Source organism: Orbilia oligospora (genome assembly GCF_000225545.1).
Source record: "Orbilia oligospora ATCC 24927 unplaced genomic scaffold scaffold00078, whole genome shotgun sequence".
NCBI lineage: Eukaryota > Fungi > Ascomycota > Orbiliomycetes > Orbiliales > Orbiliaceae > Orbilia > Orbilia oligospora.
Genome location: NW_011645635.1, coordinates 465,617 through 482,867, shown reverse-complemented (window position 1 = coordinate 482,867; position 17,251 = coordinate 465,617). Strand labels below are relative to the sequence as shown.

The 17,251-nt window shown below is 46.2% G+C and overlaps 6 protein-coding genes across 6 annotated transcripts; 3 read left to right on the top strand and 3 right to left on the bottom strand.

Annotated features, from left to right (window-relative positions):
• Nucleotides 1–509: 509 nt before the first annotated feature.
• Nucleotides 510–2,471, top strand: AOL_s00078g148 (uncharacterized protein; the record flags this gene model as incomplete). Its single annotated transcript, XM_011123411.1, has 3 exons — nucleotides 510–744; nucleotides 868–1,285; nucleotides 1,373–2,471. The coding sequence occupies 3 exons, from the start codon at nucleotides 510–512 to the stop codon at nucleotides 2,469–2,471; spliced, it is 1,752 nt and encodes a 583-aa protein (XP_011121713.1).
• A 1,717-nt stretch (nucleotides 2,472–4,188) lies between these two features.
• AOL_s00078g147 (uncharacterized protein) lies at nucleotides 4,189–4,997 on the top strand (the record flags this gene model as incomplete). The annotated part of the gene is made up of 2 exons (XM_011123410.1): nucleotides 4,189–4,800; nucleotides 4,899–4,997. 2 exons carry the CDS (start codon nucleotides 4,189–4,191, stop codon nucleotides 4,995–4,997), a joined length of 711 nt encoding a protein of 236 aa, XP_011121712.1.
• Nucleotides 4,998–5,505: 508 nt separating this feature from the next.
• On the bottom strand, nucleotides 5,506–6,999 carry AOL_s00078g146 (uncharacterized protein; the record flags this gene model as incomplete). Its single annotated transcript, XM_011123409.1, has 5 exons — nucleotides 5,506–5,676; nucleotides 5,733–6,444; nucleotides 6,527–6,606; nucleotides 6,690–6,768; nucleotides 6,878–6,999. The coding sequence occupies 5 exons, from the start codon at nucleotides 6,997–6,999 to the stop codon at nucleotides 5,506–5,508; spliced, it is 1,164 nt and encodes a 387-aa protein (XP_011121711.1).
• A 640-nt stretch (nucleotides 7,000–7,639) lies between these two features.
• AOL_s00078g145 (uncharacterized protein) lies at nucleotides 7,640–8,779 on the top strand (the record flags this gene model as incomplete). Its single annotated transcript, XM_011123408.1, has 4 exons — nucleotides 7,640–7,815; nucleotides 7,936–7,978; nucleotides 8,073–8,262; nucleotides 8,343–8,779. The coding sequence occupies 4 exons, from the start codon at nucleotides 7,640–7,642 to the stop codon at nucleotides 8,777–8,779; spliced, it is 846 nt and encodes a 281-aa protein (XP_011121710.1).
• Nucleotides 8,780–9,489: 710 nt separating this feature from the next.
• AOL_s00078g144 (uncharacterized protein) lies at nucleotides 9,490–10,202 on the bottom strand (the record flags this gene model as incomplete). The annotated part of the gene is made up of 3 exons (XM_011123407.1): nucleotides 9,490–9,920; nucleotides 10,011–10,083; nucleotides 10,173–10,202. 3 exons carry the CDS (start codon nucleotides 10,200–10,202, stop codon nucleotides 9,490–9,492), a joined length of 534 nt encoding a protein of 177 aa, XP_011121709.1.
• Nucleotides 10,203–11,722: 1,520 nt separating this feature from the next.
• On the bottom strand, nucleotides 11,723–16,246 carry AOL_s00078g143 (uncharacterized protein; the record flags this gene model as incomplete). The annotated part of the gene is made up of 1 exon (XM_011123406.1): nucleotides 11,723–16,246. One exon carries the CDS (start codon nucleotides 16,244–16,246, stop codon nucleotides 11,723–11,725), a length of 4,524 nt encoding a protein of 1,507 aa, XP_011121708.1.
• Between the last annotated feature and the right edge of the window lie 1,005 nt (nucleotides 16,247–17,251).

Sequence of the window (17,251 nt, the reverse complement as noted above, 5' to 3'; positions counted from 1 at the left end):
GTGTAGCCGCGCTACAGCAAAACGCTGCACGGGTTCTACGAATAGTGGTTTCGAAACTGCTAAGATATTGGATGGGAAGGTGCTATGGATGCTATTGATGTGGCTCAGAATTATATTACTAGCAGCTTTGAGCCCACGCCGCCATCACTCTTTAGTGCTGAACATGGGCACGAGATCGACCATAACATGGGCACGATCAAAGCACAGTTGAGCACGGTCCCCAACTCATGCCTTTGAACCTAAAACACTGGGTTTTGCTATTATGTTGTAAGGCATAGGCACAGCAATGTTGCAGTTCTAGAGGCTGTGTACGATGATATAATATTGAATTGGTATAGACTGATTGCAAGCAAATTGAACGAACAATATTAGTTTATGAATATCGAATGCCAGTTTCTGTGATTTCGATTAAACCTGTAGGTGTTTTATTCCATCCCTTAGAACAGGGACCAAACCCACAAAAACGTTATTGAGCCGGTCTATCTCTAGATAGGGACTCATGAATCAAAATGCATACATTCATCACCAAGGCCGTCCTTTCATTTGCTACCCTTTGGGGTATGAGCATGGTCACATGCGCGGCCCGAGGACTCGAGATACCACCATCGGTGAATCTCACCAAAAGGGCCGGAGACATGCAGACATACGTTTATCCAAATCTCTTCATGATCGATCCGAAGAGCACGGAATTTATGGGAAGAGATTTGAATGAGCCATTAAGATATTTGTGGTCAGGAGCCATATGTAAGAGAAAACCACGGTGTTACCGGAGACGCTCCAATCCTAGCATTTCTAACTATCTAAATTCACTACGTATAAGTGTTAAAATATTTAACTAACAATTTCATCTCTGTTTATCTCTTTTAGCATTCGAGGCTGACGGTGACAAATACCAGCGCTGCCTCCGTTACATTCCTAGCGAGACATTTCCTACGCATGCGCCGTGCAAATGTACTCAGATTGACAAGAGTAAAGGTTGTGACGACAAGAGCATCAACCATCCCACGCCAAGCTACCGTTGGGCTTTCGATGGATTAATACGAATGTTCAAACGTGAGACGAGGAATATTTCTTTTTGGAGTGGAATGATTCGACATCACGCCTCTGGGAAGTGTCTGGGCTATAGCCCGGACTCAGGTTTCCCGACTTACCGTGGAGAAGAGAGCCACACCCCAGGGAAGCTTGGAGACCTTGAGATGGTGGATTGCGAAGACCCCGAAGATGAAAAATATCACGGAGTACGAATCTGGGTTGTGTGGCTAACTGAGAAGGATACGAAAACAAGGTACACACATGCATGAAAGCAAAATTAATGGAATGTTTTAATCAAGCTCGAATTGAACGCTGATACTGACAACATTTTCCCGCCTAGCATAATACCATGGGGTGCCACGCACATGTGGCCCGCTTGTTCGAACACCAGAGTCAAAGCTAAAAAGACTATTATGGATAGATTGAAAGGGAAGAAAGTAAGATGGGAACGGATATATCGGGGAATTGCTGCTAGTCCTTCATCCAATGGAGTTTATTTCGGATGCGCTCGTGGACAACATACCTGGGTGACACCCCACCCATGGTTCTATCGTGTCCCTAAACCTCGCGCGTTCTTCCCGGACAAGAAAAATTATGATGACATGGGCAGTACAATAAACGGGGAAAAGAACTCGATAGAAAGCCTAATTGATTTCGATTGGCCGAATACACCTCCTGGAAACGAAGCGCCGGGCGACCTCGAGGTTGAAGGAACACCATGGAAAGAGATTTGGAGGGCGTTGAGGGGCATGCGATATGAGCGTGAACCAGATGTAAATTTTGAGGGGGGTGCTTCGCCAGCCTTTGATGACGAGGTAACCGGTATAGAGCAGGAAAACGCTGAACGACAAAAAGAGAACACAGAGCGGGAAAAGATAATGAGAAAGGAAGAAGGGGATGCAGATGCAGATGATGATGATGATGATGTATTCGAGGACGCGCCTGAAACGTGGGATGACGAGAAAAATGCTTTCTCAGATGATGAGAACGAAGAAGACTTTCCCGAAGATAAGGGGGGTGGTAAAGATTCATCGTCGGGTGACAAGCCCGTCAAGGACCCGCCGTCAAACGATAAGCCAGCGAAAAAGGACCCACCGTCAAATGATAAGCCAGCTAAAGACCCCCCCTCGGGTGACGATAAAAATAAAGATACCCCCGATGACCCTTTCGGAGATGACAAAGGCATTGATGACCCCTTCGCGGATAAAAACCGCGTCAAGAATGATAAGACAACTAAGGACCCCCCATCAAATGATGAGACAACGAAAGACCCCCCATCAGATGACGAGACAACGAAAGACCCCCCATCAGATGACGAGACAGCCAAAGACCCCCCATCAGATGACGAGACAGCCAAAGACCCCCCATCGAATGACGAGACAGCCAAAGACCCCCTATCGAATGATGAGACAGCCAAAGATCCACCTCCCAAGCGATAGTCTACCCAAGACCACCGTCGGGGCTGGAATCAAAGGTTGCGTTAATTTCCCAATCGAGAGCTTTTTCTCTCTTTTCTTTTCCAGAATTTTGAATATCAAATTGGATAAAATCAAGTGCTAAAAATTCTCGACGGCTATATTCGAATAGAACGCAACTCAATGCAGGTGGTATGCAAATTGAAAAATTAAACGCGAGGATTAGCTAGACTTGACTTATTGTATAACCTAGATCGATAATTGATGCAATTAATTATAATCACATCGCATATGCAACTTATTCCTATCCTCGCGTGCTCATGATCGATATCGATAGATCATATGTTCGTATATCAACCATCCTCCTCTAAAATTTGCGGCCCAAGTATATATAACCAGCCAAGTTAATAACGGCGAACAATTCTATTCCCAGATTAGGGGTTTAAACAAGTGCACTGGGACGAAAATAGGTCAAGCTAAATTCTAATCCGGATATCCTAATCCTAATTTAATTGATATTGAAAATACGCTTATAAAATGAGGAAGCGGACTGAAAGACCATGCTGGTGTTGTAATTTAAACGAAAATTGCGTTGCGAGTGAGCTTGTGTGTTACACAGACCTTTGTGTCACAGAGTATCGATATATCGATACAGCATGAATCTGGTTGAGAAGAGCCGAAGATTTCGGAAAAACGAGAGGGCGAGTACTTAACGATCCTAAGTTCTAGCTGCTTAACTAGTGTGTACTGGTTTACATTCCTGTGGAAACTAACAGATGCAAAAGGAAAGGGTTTTTCGAGTCTTGATCTGCCCTGTATTTTAAATCCTTGACGTCACCACACTTCACTCAGGGTTCAACCGGCTAGAATTGCTCGTGGTTTACAGGAAGGGTAATACCAGGGAATTTGATTAAGCTTCCTGCCAATCAGGACATCCTGTACTCATATTTTTTAATATCTTGATTACTTTTTTTTTTCTTTCCCTCGTCTATCGAAAGGGTCTGTTGCATGTTGGTCATCAGAATCTATAATTAAGTATTCCTATTGATCCCTCACGCAGGATCTCAAAGAATAGACCGGGCTGGGTACATATATATAAGTCACTGAGGACGTATCCATAAAGACCTACCCTATCATTACCTATTGATACAATCCTTCCTCTTTTGCCTCTCCCTCCATCCCTCAATCGATCTTAATATATATAAAAAACACCAGTCAAAGAATTGTCGTAATAGCATCAAAGCTGTGAGGTATGTGGCTTTATTTCTCCCATACAACGCATCATCTGAGACCCCGCCAGTCGTCATCTAACCAGACAGTAGGCAGTGCCTTGGCTCTTTTCGAAATTCTCACGAGACTTCCCTTTTGACATCAATAGCCCTTCCGAGTATACACTACTTCGCCTAGTTCTGTACCCATACCTCGCCTATATTCTAGAAATTTTTTAGATTTTTTCTGTTAAAATTTTTTTTTTGTTTGCGGGCGGTACACCCAGTCGGCCAGCAGGTACCTAACGTTCAAGGCCGAACGTTAAATCCAATATTTCGGATATCCTAAGGTCCCTCATCCCGACTCAGCCCCGCGCCGTGATATCATACCACCCCATAAGCCCAACGTTAACGGAAACCCCGATATCCGCCTCCAACTTCAAATCAAGAACCTGTCGGAGAACGAACCGAAAACAAAGCTAGAAAGGCAAAAAAATAAAATAAAAACAAAAAATTTCTACAAAGATAACAAAATGTCAACTATAACCGATAATGTCAAGCCGGCCGAAGAGTTCGTCGTGTTCACCGACGAGTCCTCCACGACTCCTCGCGAAGATAAAACCAACGCCACCCCGCCAACGGTAGCCCAGACTTCAACTTCAGATTCACTATCACTCGATAACACTGCTCCACCAAAATCTATTACTAGAATAGATAGCTTTCCAAAGACTTTACCATTACCTGCTTCATCTATACTTTCACCAGTTTCAGCTGTTCGAGAGCACGATCTACTCCCCCCACTATCTGAGCAACAAACCCCACCAACAGACGCAGAAGATATAGTTTCACCTCCAGAAAGGAGCTTAGAAGATATGCTCGTTCAAACAGCTCCACTTCTTCACACCGACCATACAGGGACGGCAACTCCATTGGCGGAACTTGCCGGTACAGATTTCGACCAACAAGTCGCTTTGAGGCGAAGAGGCGACAGCATCCTAGGCGAGGAAATCTCAGAGGGTGTATCAAAGTTGGGTGTTGAAGGAGAAACTACTCCGCTTGCAAAGGAAATCATCCTACCGCCGCGAGAAGTTTTCTCAGCGGAAGAATTGGCAGCTAGGAAGAATAATCCTGCTGTGGTATCTGCAGTAAGTAATGTTCTGCTTTTTTGAATGCTGAAATATATCTAGTTATATATGTATGTTTGGGGAGTATATGGAGCTAACGATTTATTGTCTTATCACAGCTGCCACAAACACCATCAGCAGAAGACTTCGAAGTCGCAAAGATTCAAACTGGTGCAAACTTTACACCAGAATTCACCGAGACGAAGGTCGCCTCGTAGCCCTAAACCATACAAAGAAAAAAAAAAGTGGTTCCGCTAGACGAAGAGAGAATATGTGCAGGACGTTAGATCGGTCCAACTTTCATAATATTTTTATCCTCCAAAGCAAAAAGAACAAAAAATAGTGGAGCGAAGGAGTTTAATGTCCTGTTTTTTTTATATACTCCAATTGATATGTTTTTAGCAAGTTTTGCATTACTCCTGCTACACTCAATTTATATCTCATGCATGTTGAGTTTTGATATCTGCAACTATGCTTTGTTCTGTATGGCTTTACGCCTCTACGTTATCGCTTATATCGAGATTGCGTAATAGATTGATATCCTAGAGGCTTCTCACTCATTTGTGCAGCTGGATCTTCAAAGATAGTAGTACCATAGAATCTAATCCTGGTAAAATAACCCAAAATCTATAGTTACACTGTAGAGTTGTGTTCAAAAGCCTGAGTCTGACAAGACCGGGACGTGGTTTAGATATCACAAACGATCGGCGAACTTGTAATTCCGAACTACGAACCGGTGTCCCCAAGGACGCCAGCAATTCTTAGGGACATATCCAATATGACCAGATGCTCGTCAGCGCCATCCACGAGTCTCTTATCTATCTCTGAAAAGATCGCGACGATCTGGTTTTTCTGGTTACCGGTAAGCATGTCGCTGAAAACAAGCCGGTTGTATAGCTAGGGTTGTATATCAGCGCTAGTTCTAGCATCAAGAAAGTAAGTGACGGACTAACCTGCAAAAGAACCTGTGCGGCACTCCACCCATCTGCGACAATGTCCTGAACTATTGTCGCAACAGGTGTATAGACGGCTTGTCCATGCGGTCTTGGCTCCATGCTCTGCATCAAATCGTCGATTGTCTTTTCTGGTATAACTCCAGCGATTTCTTCTATCGACCTGACCGTAATCTCGCCACCTTTGGCCCCGCTGTCAACTTCCATATCATCTCCAGTCCTTTCCTTAACCGCGCCATGTAGTTTTGCCGCCGACTGTAAGAACGTAATCGCTTTTCTCAGGTCACCATCTGCCACTTTGATTAAAGTATCAACTACACCTTCCTGGTACTTAACCCCCTCGGCCTCGGCGATACTACTCAATCTCAACCTCGTATTCCCCTCATCCAGCGGTTTGAACCTAAATTTCGAACATCTGCTGGCCAGCGGATCGATAATTCTCGTTACGTAGTTGCAAATTAAGCAAAATCTGGTAATTTTCGAATACGTCTCCATCGTTCTTCTGAGCGCTGACTGTGCATCGTGTGTCATAGAATCTGCTTCGTCGAGAATGATAATTTTGTAAGGTGGACAAGGGTATTTCGAAGCATTGGCGGCTGTTGTAGTGGAAACGGCGATTTTGGCAAAGTTTTTGACCTTTTCACGGACAATGGAGATACCACGCTCGTCGGAGGCGTTCAGTTCCAGGACACGGGTTTTCATGAGCTCGGGACTATAGCTCGATGTCAATTATTCGTTCGTATGGGTGTATATTTATGCTTTTGGTTTGATGTTGAATAGTGGATGCGACGAACCCGTATAATTCTTTTGCCAGGGCCAGGATAGTGGATGTTTTACCAGTTCCAGGCGGTCCATAGAAGAGCATGTGAGGTAACTATTGTAATACAGCATACCGTCAGCTGCCAATTCTCCTTGACTCTTTGTTTGTGAAGTTTTGCAGGCGAATATAAAACTCACATTCGAAGATTGTAGTGTCCTTCGAAGAACCGATACTGTATGGTCCTGGGCTGTAACATCGCTCAGAGTTTTCGGGCGACTATTTAAATGATCATAGCAATTAGCATCTATCGTCTCTCAAATAGCATCAAATAAAAGATTGATAGCTGTTATTGAGTAAAATAAGGAAAAGAATGGGAAGTACCAACTATTTCTCAACCCAGGGAACCGGTCTATCTGCAGCTTGCGACAGGCCTGCCTTTTGCTTAGAAGACGAGCTAGCAGCTGCAGCTTCCTTTCGTTTCTTAAGATCGAAGAAATTGCTGGCCATTGTTGAATACTGAACGTCCGATCCAGTCCTTTTATCCCCGGAATGCAGTGAGGCTTATGAACTCTCTTCAAGAGAGCTTGGTGGTTGAAGGTGTAGTACTTGGAGAAGCTTGCTCGTTAACGCGTGAAGCAAAGGGAAGACGCGAGTTATCAGCAGTAGCAGAGACAAACCACAATTGCAACCTCAACCCAGTCCAACTTAAAGAAGTCAACCTCCAACCACAACCACAACCTTACTTAAGTATTACCTAACATCGTCATCCACGATGCTCACAACCGGTCTATAAGGGTTATATGTATTATCACTCAAGTACATCTAAACTCGGACATACATCCCAGATCGCATGCGCTTCTGAAGCAGAAGTCCAGATATCCCAGCTGTGGTGCACTGTTTGTCCCCGATATCTGATCTGATTAGGAGACGTTTGCCCACCTTTGACTGAATCGAAAGGTCGCAATCCAGGCAACCTCCCTGGCCTTCGAATTCGCCTTCATCCGGAGCCACTGCAACCTCAGATGTTCCTCCACCAGCCTCTTCATGATCAATGAACGATGCCAGCCCCTCTGCAGGGCTTGGAGACCCGTCCTCCTCCTCCTTTCCCTCACTTCTCCGACCACCTCCGACCGCCGGCCGACCAACCATGCCTGCTGGTTCCTCAGATGATGACGCCAATGCTCCTGCTGCCTCTTCAGCGCTGCATTCGAATGTTCGCGCCAGAGACCAGCTTACCACGAAGAAGTCCGAATGGTTAGATCACATGCTCCGGAACCTCGATATAGTGACTTATTGTCATTTTTCGTATCTTTATTTTCTCGAGTATGAATAAATCCCGTCCACCTGGAGGCATAAATGTGCATGCATATTCTGCTTATGTCTATGGGAGTGCGTACTGGTATCTCGAACAAATAAGCTAAACCGCATATTCAAAACGTCTAGTATAAGCTTCATTCGATTTCTCATCCGAGCTATCGTCCAAATCGTATGTCAGCGTTTTATATACCTCCCATCATCCTTATATTTCTATAGCTATAATGAACCTAGATGGACTAATACAAAATGCATACGCTTTTCAGAACCTCTTCGCCCAACGGCCACCGAACTTCCCCACACCCCAAAGAACCCAAAAGCGGTCCGCGGTAGTTTCAATATTCGGCTCGACGCTGATATGCTTCCTCTTTCATCTTTTCTCAGAACCCGCCTCGGGCTCCGAGGCAACCGGCGGATACCTACACGGCGGTATGATCATTGATTTTGTAGGACAAGGTTCGTACCACTCTCTCCTAATCAGTGATAGCTGATTAGCTTGAACTTTAATACTTACGTTTTATCCGTACTTTTAATAGAAGGTCCAATATCCCGCCTCCGCCTAATATTCATCGACCTCATAATCCTCCTCCTCCAGCTCACCATGCTCACCGTCAAGGTGTCCAAACAAGATCTTCTCGATAGCTCGGGTCCTAACCGAGTAATACCCGCGCAAGACCTCGATGACGAAGAAAGAGGCATCGTCGCTAGTGCCGAAGACGATAATAGTGACTTCGCCGCCTCTCCTATAGAGGGACCTAGTAGTAGTATCAGTAGCGACGGACTCCGCCGGCGGCGACCGGCCGCAGATTCAAACATTTACTCCGGAGAGGTCAACATTGCTGACCTAAGAATCGTGGAAACCGTTCGGTCGCAGTGGAATTCCCAAAATAATACCCCAATCACACAATCAGCGTCCGCAACAATGGCGGCGAATTTAGCGAATGCGCGGTTACGAATGTTATTTCGACGATAGAGGAAGTTTTTTTTCCTTTTCTTTATCATTATTATTATTATTATATTAGTTTCTCTCTCATCGGATATGCATGTCTGAAGTATTATTCATGAATGGGTATTTGTCTACGATTCCGTTTTATTCTTCTGATACTACTACTACTTCTGTATATCCGGTATACCTGGGTCCTTTGCACCCTTTCTTTCTCTCTACGGGGAATCATTATTCATCTAAAGCGGTAGGGGATTTTGTGGCTCAATCGGCGTTTCATATAGGCGTTTCTTTCATCCTTCTCTTCACCATGTATAACATTTATTATCCTAGTATCTCTTGGCATCCTTTTATGAATGTTCATGAATTATCTCTCACTCTTAAGTTGGTTGGTATTAAAAAAAAGAAGCTTTTGAGATGTGCACATAAGTTATCTCGTGAACCGAATGCTACTGTAAAGCGTATCAAAGTCCTCTTTGTCTTCTTCTTCCCCTTTCATTCCATATGATGTAAAGTAACCTCCCAAACGGATAGCTTCGTCGTAATAATAATAATAATAGTAATCCCCAAAAATATGTAGCATATTCGAGTATGTATCGGGTATCATGCACACCATTCTCCCTTCTCTCAGCTCTTATCAAACGTCCATATCCCTCCTCCTCCCCAACCAATTGAGCCAAACCCAAACATTTCACCATTCTTCACCCGCGAGGCCAAAAAAACGAACAAAAGTGAACGGTTCACTTCTTCTTTGTCTTCTTGTTCTTCTTATTCTTTCTAACCTTCTTCTTCAACCCCGTCAATCCTTGCTTACACACCTCAGCATACCGTGTAAAGAACGCCTCTAACTGATCCGTCTCGACAACAGTACTTAATTTAATATGCTTCCCATTATGTCGCGGATCGTTCGATTTCCCATTTGTAGCTCTGATCAATATCGGTACTGGGGTAGTAGTTTCTGACGTTTCTTCTTCTGCTGATGCTGTGGGTTCGGAGAGAAGGGATAGAAGGTCGGCTTTCAGGTCGGCTTCTGTAGGTTGTGGATGGATTGTTTTTGTAAATATCGATGATGATGACGACGAGGGCTTCTTCTTTGTCGATGTGGGTTTTGTGACTTTGGATGGACGTGTTAGGGTTTTTGTGGGGGGTGGGTTGGAGGGGTCGTAGGATACTAGTCATAGTTTTGGGCTATTATGTTAACAACAGTCGTCTCACTAGCAGAAAGTAGTATATATAGGGAAGAGAGAATCGATAAACATACGTCTCTTTTGTGTAAGGAATACAGATCCATGGTCCTTTTTGGATACTAAAAGGTCGGAGAGCTTCGTGAAGAACTTCAACAGGACAGAGCAGGACAGGTTAGCCACATCTACACGACAAATCAATTGTAAAAAAAAGAAAGAGTAGGTAAGGCAGAACATACCTCATCATTACTCAATCGTTCCTGTGGCATGATGATTGAGATTCTATATGGAGAGATGAGGAAAAAGGAAGGTGTGAAATGTTGGTGAGGTTTTCGAGGCGGATTTGTGGAGTATATACGGTATGGTTCGGTGGAAGGCTTGGGAGAGGTCGTCTGCTCTGCGAAATGAGGTCAAAAGCTGCACCGCCACATAATCTGGAGGCTGTGGCGGATAACACGCTTCTTCTCCTCGCCGCCAACAAAGTGGCGTTGAGGCCAACATCGGGCGCAACGCATTTTTAGGGGTTTAAATAATATATTTCGGTGAGTCCTCACGCGACCCGTCAGTTACATTACACAGTGCACCCTTTGGTAATTCAACATCAGTAAGCTAGGTATGCTTCGCGAGCTGGAATGATATAGATAGGGGAACAGTCCCCACCGAATGACTATACGCTTCTCAGAGGCCTACCAAGGCATCGCGATCAATATCCTAGCTTCTCGCCGACAGAGCTTCGATTAGTTACCGCGCGTATCACCTCACCCATCCAACACCACGTACATATACGTAAGTACCAAATTATCCCGTCCTTACCTCAACCCATCCACCCCTAAACTTCCTAAAATGATGAGAATCCTCCATCGTCATCCTTAGACGTAGCGAAAGTAGGCAAAGAGCAGTAGACGGAGAAGAAAAACGTATGAGCCGTCTGGCGGTGCGTTTCTCGCTCTGTTTTTCTCAACTCTTATGACCTTTACATCGCATTGACGAAAAGGGAATAATTAATCTTCTCTCTGAAAAAAATAAATAAATAAATAAAAAAAAAGAATTGGTAACTTTCATGCACGGTTTCTGTCCCTGATGACAGAAACAGCATGAACAAGTTTGTCCTCTTGGGAACTGTTCCGTCTTGTGCACAAGTTCTATTTAAATGGTATTATGGTCACATGGCTAACTTGAGGATATGCATGTCAGGTTCTCACAGAAGGGGTTAGTTGATAGGAAATACTTGGTTCTTTTACTCGAGGAGATAGACTATAGAGAGGCTTCTACATATTGTATTTAATGGATAAGATAGCCTTTAAACAACCGTGACACGGATCGTGCGGTAGCACTTCTCAGTATCACATAAAATGTATATCCTTTAAAGTAAGAACCTATCTGGAAGTCATAAATTCCAAAGAAAGGCTAAGCCTATATCTACATAAAATACAATAACATCTCCACTAGAGTACATAATACAAAAACAAAGCAACCCCGATGGTATCGAACAATAAAACACAAAAAACCAGGAGTCCTCATCAGTATGAAAGACATCCTACTGAAATCAAGACGCCATAAATAAAAGGCAAAAGAGATTCTCTAAAAAGGGAAAATTTTGCACAAATCTGCGCCGTAGGTCTGTTCCCACACGCTTTCTGCTGTATCTTGAGCGGGGATGTATGTGAAAAAGAAAGGCCGAGTCTATCCAAATGAGGTTTTCTAGGACCGGTGGAAAGATGTGTGTGAATCAAACTTCGTAGAAGCTCTACGATTCCAAAGAGATTCCATGGGCAAAGTGGTGTGTTCTTTATGATATTGCTTCCCGATCATCAACGGAGGGCGTTGTGTCAGCTGGGGTAGGGTATACCGCCGAGGAGATCGGAGCTGGTGATGAAGAGATGGGGGCAGGAATGACGGTAGCTCTGGTGCTCGTAACCTGCCTCAGTTCCCATGCTACCACTTGACGCTTGTGGTCGTTTATCTTGGCAAGGTTATCGCGCTTGTTCTGGTTCGCCTGATCTTGATATCGGTTTTTGGTTTCTGGAGCGGCACTCCTCCACATATCTCCAAGAACTACCCGAACTTCATTTCGGTCAGCTTTGGCATCTGCGGTACCAGTTTGTTCACGCTTCGTATGGTTTGCTCTGTTCTGAGCTGTCTTAAAGAAATCCTTTTGGTATATCAAGAACGGGTTCGCAGTTTCCTTCCTCGGTTCTTCGGGCTTGGGGTCAGTGGGCACGCAGTTCTGCTGCGGCCCGGCTTGAACACTTGGTACTCGCGGTTTCTTTATAGGTCGAGCCTCTAGTTCGGGCTCATAGGCCACCTGATGCTTCCTCTTTTGTTGTGAAGTTTCCGCTCGAGAGATTTTCGTTCGGACCCTCTTCGCCAGATCTCTGTATTCATCCTCATCAGATGCCTTGCGCTTTGTCTTCTGCCGCACGGCTGTGCTAATGGTTGACCTGCGAGAGGCGATCGTCGCCCTCTGGTCCTTTGTCGTTTTCGTGATTTGGATGTTCGTAGACTTTGTCACACGAGGACCAGCGACCGAAGACGTCCTGATCGTTGTGGTCTCCACGACAGCCTCAGGTCTGGACTTCATAACGCGGGGTCCAATTAGCGGGGTCGGAACATGGATAGGACCGAGCATAGCTTCAGCGACTTCGCCGGCCACGCGGAGGCCACTGATATAGGCCCCATGCACTGTAGCGGGGTATTTCCGACTTGTATGCTCTCCGGCGAAGAATATCTGGTCGTTAATGGGCTCAGCAATAGTGTCATAATCAGCACCGGTCGAACCGGGTGCAACGTAAGAGTAAGACCCGAGTGCAAAGGGGTCTTTGCGCCACTTAGTCACAAAGATCTCCTCTGGTCTGTCCGGGACTTTATCCTCCCCCCAGCACTTTTTCAGTATGCCTGTCGCCTCCTTGATGATCTCCTCTGGGTCCTCGCCCTCGACTTGCTCCGCAGCGTCACCAACCATCAAACCGACCAGAGTTGGTCGGCCCACCGCATCGGTGGTATTCCACCAAATGTAAAAGCGCCCCCTCTTCTTCTCGTAGCTCGAGAAAAGGTCCTCATCTTGACCTTCCTCGGCTTTTCGCAAGCAACCGAACCCAGCATTGTTGGTATCCCAAAATGCCTCCTCGTACACCATGATGACTTTGTTCAAAAGGCCAAAGCCAAGCCTCTTGATGGCATCCTGCTTGGCCTCTGGGAGTGGTGGGACAAAGTCCACACCATGCTCCCGCTTTAATACCCCGAGGGGTAAGGTGACGATGACCTTATCGGCCTCGAAGGCCTGGCCATCTGCGAATTGCAGGGCCACCTTCTTCTCGCTGTTTTTAGGATCATACTTGATCCTCGTCACCACATGGTTCAAGCGGACGTCAAGCTCCGATGGTGTGGAGCTGAGGCCCTTGGCTAGCTCAGAATACCCGCCCATAATCATCGTATGGGCCCCCGCCGGCTCGTTCCCGTCGTCTTGGTCCCAGTGTTCCAAACTGGAACCGTTGACCTCCACCGCGTTCCCGTACTCCAGGTTGGCCTGGAACCAGTTGAAAAGACGGAGATCCCTGGCGTCCGTCTTGAGGAGGTTGGCATACCCCGGGAGGACCTTCTCCATAGTCCTCCCAAGGCAAGCCAAACCATCCCCGTTGTAGGCTTTCGCCACCTTGATATTAAGCCCCTCAAGGGCCTTCCGGAGCTTCCGGGTCTCCTTCTTCTCCCTCCCCCTCTCAGCCAGTGGGATGGGCGGGGCCACATGGCCCTCGCCCTGGACCTCCGCAAGCGGTGGCCCTCCCACGCCCCATGGGTCTTTGCATTTGGTGATGTATTCGACATCACCATGGGCGGTCTGCGGCGGCGGCTCCTTATAGCTGAATTTTGATAGCCGCCTCAAGATGTCGTTGTGGACGAGCTCGATGACGGTATCCCGCCCGTCCCCAATCACCTTGCCGTCGTGATCGTGGATCGGGAACACCCTTCCAATGGTATGGAAAGGTATTCCCAGCTGATCCACGATCAGAGCAGCAAGGGGGTTCCGGGCATCGTACCCCATCACGATTTGCCCGCCAATGTCGACGGCTGGCTCCAGCCCGTCCGGGAGGTTGTGAGGGCCCGGTGTTAAAGTGGCCGAGAAAACTCGACCACCCAGACGGTGTCTTCCTTCGAAGACAACAACGTCGGGAACACCGGACCCTCCCAAACACTCACCAGACGAGGCTAAGAGTGCCTCGAGTTGTCTGGCCGCAGCGAGGCCCGAAATGCCTGCTCCAATTATGGCAATGGTCTTCCTCCGCCGGGTGCCTGGCTTCTTAGTTGACGAGCTTATGGGCATCTCAAGACACCCGTGGTTAATATAACCACTTCTCGTCAGCCAATTGAAGGCCACCTCGGCCAGCCCGAAGAACCTTTCCTCCTTGCAACACCCCATTGCCTCCCCCACCGTCACCCGTTTCTTAGAATTCTTCAACCAAAGTCGAAGAATTCCATTCCGAATGTTCAAATACGTGGTGACATGTAACTGATTGAGATGGTCGCGAAGAACCTCGTACTCTCCCTCGTGGAGATTCCAAGGATTCAATCGCGCCGCATCTGCAGCCCAGACGCACTCTTGGGCGTAGTCGCGAAATTCTGTCGGGTTCTCTGGGATGCAGCTCTTGGCTTGGGGCATTGCCTTCTTCTTAGGGTTCTGTCGTTCCATGCTGGAAGATAACGACAGCCCCTTGTCTGTCTTCTTGATCTGGATATATGGAGGCATTTTTTCCAATGGCTCCAAGGAAGATGAGGCTGTTGAAGAATTGAAAGAAGGTCTTGATAATCCGTGGGGAAGTAACCTTCCTGGAGAGCTAAGGGAAAGTCCAGAGCAACTTTCACTCAAGGTATTCGATGAACAATTGATAGGCAAACTTGATAAATGGTTGCTCACCGGATCTAGAGGATTGTCGATAGAAAGAATAGATGAAGAGGAAGAAGCAGGGGAGTTTCCGATGAAATCGGATAAGAGGTGGACAACGGTAGAAGAAGAGGAAGAAACCGAAGTCACAGGAATGGAATCTGATTTGGATAGGCCCGACGCGTAGCTAGCTGTTGAAGTCGATAAAAGATCTTCAGAGAAGCTTGCTGGTTGGTTGGCAGAAGAAAAAGAAGAGAACGACGACGACGAAGTCGAAGAAGGTGGATGAGAAATTGATGAGGATGATGGACGAGAGAATAGATGTGAAGTCAACTTGAAAGTACGGTTGACAAGAAGAGGAGGTTCTGTAGATGCAAGAAGTGGGGGTGGAAGGTTGGTGATGGACAGAGGAGTGTTGGTGGGAGGAGGAGGAGATGGAAAAGTCGATGCTGACTCAATGATGGGGGATATCTGAGGAGATGCCTCGAGTTTGGCACGTAGCCTAGGAGTGTATGCGCCGTCTTCATCCAAGTCTTCGTCTGTATTTGTATTGTAGGGGGATATGGCTCCATCTAAATGCAATTGTCTGTCTCCTTCTCGTCCTTGCAATTCTCGTTCCTCCTCCTCCTCCTCCTCCTCTTCCTCTCCGATGTCATAATCATCACCATCGCCATCTTCCTCTCCAATGATGAAGTTATTATCTTCCATATCTTCTTCGTAGTCGTCGCTTGCCGTTTCGTATCTTACGCTGTCTCCGTCGTCAGTCTCCCCATCTTCATCCTCTTCTACATCCTCCCATTCATCTCCTTCTAACCCATCCTCCTCTTCACCTTCTAGGTTTGAATGATGATCTACTTCTGCCTCAGATTCAATGTCCTCGGCACTCGGAATCTCAGGCGAAGGCTCTCTCCTTCTCTTATTCATATCCAGCCCCGATCCAAATAAAGGAGTGGCTCGTAAAGAATCCGGAGTTGGAGGAAGATTCGTCAAGTCAACACCAGATAGACTCGGGAAGCGTTGCATTTTGACATTCCGTATAGGGGTCTGTGGCTTCGACATGGGCTGTGGCGTCAGATACGAAACCGTTCTCCCACGATGTACGGTAACTGGTGGTGAATACGTCCCGCCTGGAAGTTCCTGTTCGATACTTGAACTGGTGCGTGACGTCCTCTCGCTATCCCCGGTCCTTGAAGAACTTCTACTACAAGTAGAGCCATCGTCTTCGATAATAATTCTAGCTGCACCGAATTGAGAAGAGCTCAGATTTATACACATATCATCCTTGGTGGCCCTACGATCCCGCCTTCCAATTAAACCATCGGCGAAGGCACCGATGTAATCGGTTTTAGAGTGTTTCTCCTCAGGTGTGAAGAATCCATGAGAAAATCTGCCCCCGGATGCATTACGGGCCCCTATGGGCCTATAATCCAGTACCATTCTTAAGTTATGGATTCTATAGCCTCCACGATCAACGGCCCGAAGATGTTCGATTTAAAATTTGTTGCAACGTTGGGGCGATGGAAATAACTCAGGTATGTGAAGATGTATGACTATAACGATGCTAATGAAATTATATTAGTATTTTATTCCGAGGGATCTTTCGATAATTTAACGATTGTATGCATAGAAATTGCTGTACTACTGAAGGATGAGGAACGATTCTCCTCTCCCAGCTGAAGGAGGAGGTGATGAGACCACCCACCTGAAGAACCTCGTTTTTCTGCCCTTGCTAGCTCCACCCAATGCAACAAAATGGAGAAAGGAAGAAATAAAAAAAATGTTATTGCAATAGCCAAAGGAAGTTATTCTTCGATAATTCCTCCACTAAGTCTCCTTCGTCAACGAGGTCCATCATAGAATGATATCTATTTCATGGTCGACAATTCCGGGTTGCATTAGCCAAGTTGCAAGGAGATTTGGGGCTTTCGGAAAACTCGAGCAGCAGATTATTTCTATGCCTGCTTTGGGCGATTCAGGAAACACCCCAGAAAAACCGCCCGCCTCCAACTCAAAAATGGGTCAAAGACTAGTTGTGAATACGGACTTTACTGCGTGAGAAATATCATAATTAATCTGATATAATATTTACACAAAGCTATCTGTACAGCCGTGGGATCGAAGAGTATGCGGGATAAAGTCGAATCCATCACAATGGTGGGGATCTCACTGGGAGCTGGAAGGCTGCAGTGAGCGAGAGGGAATGCCGGCCGGGTACCGCTGCACGCATTAGATCGTGAGGAGAAGTCAGCCCACTTGCAATGAGGCCGCTTGCTTGGCATAGCATGCATCATGCACATGATTTACAACTTCAGATCCGGATGATATGAGACATGTTAACGTATGTTTCTAAATGGGCCTAGATATCGATTGTAGAGTATTTCCTTTCCCAATTTCAACCTTCGAGGATCCTAATTGATATTAATATATTGATTAAATGTATTG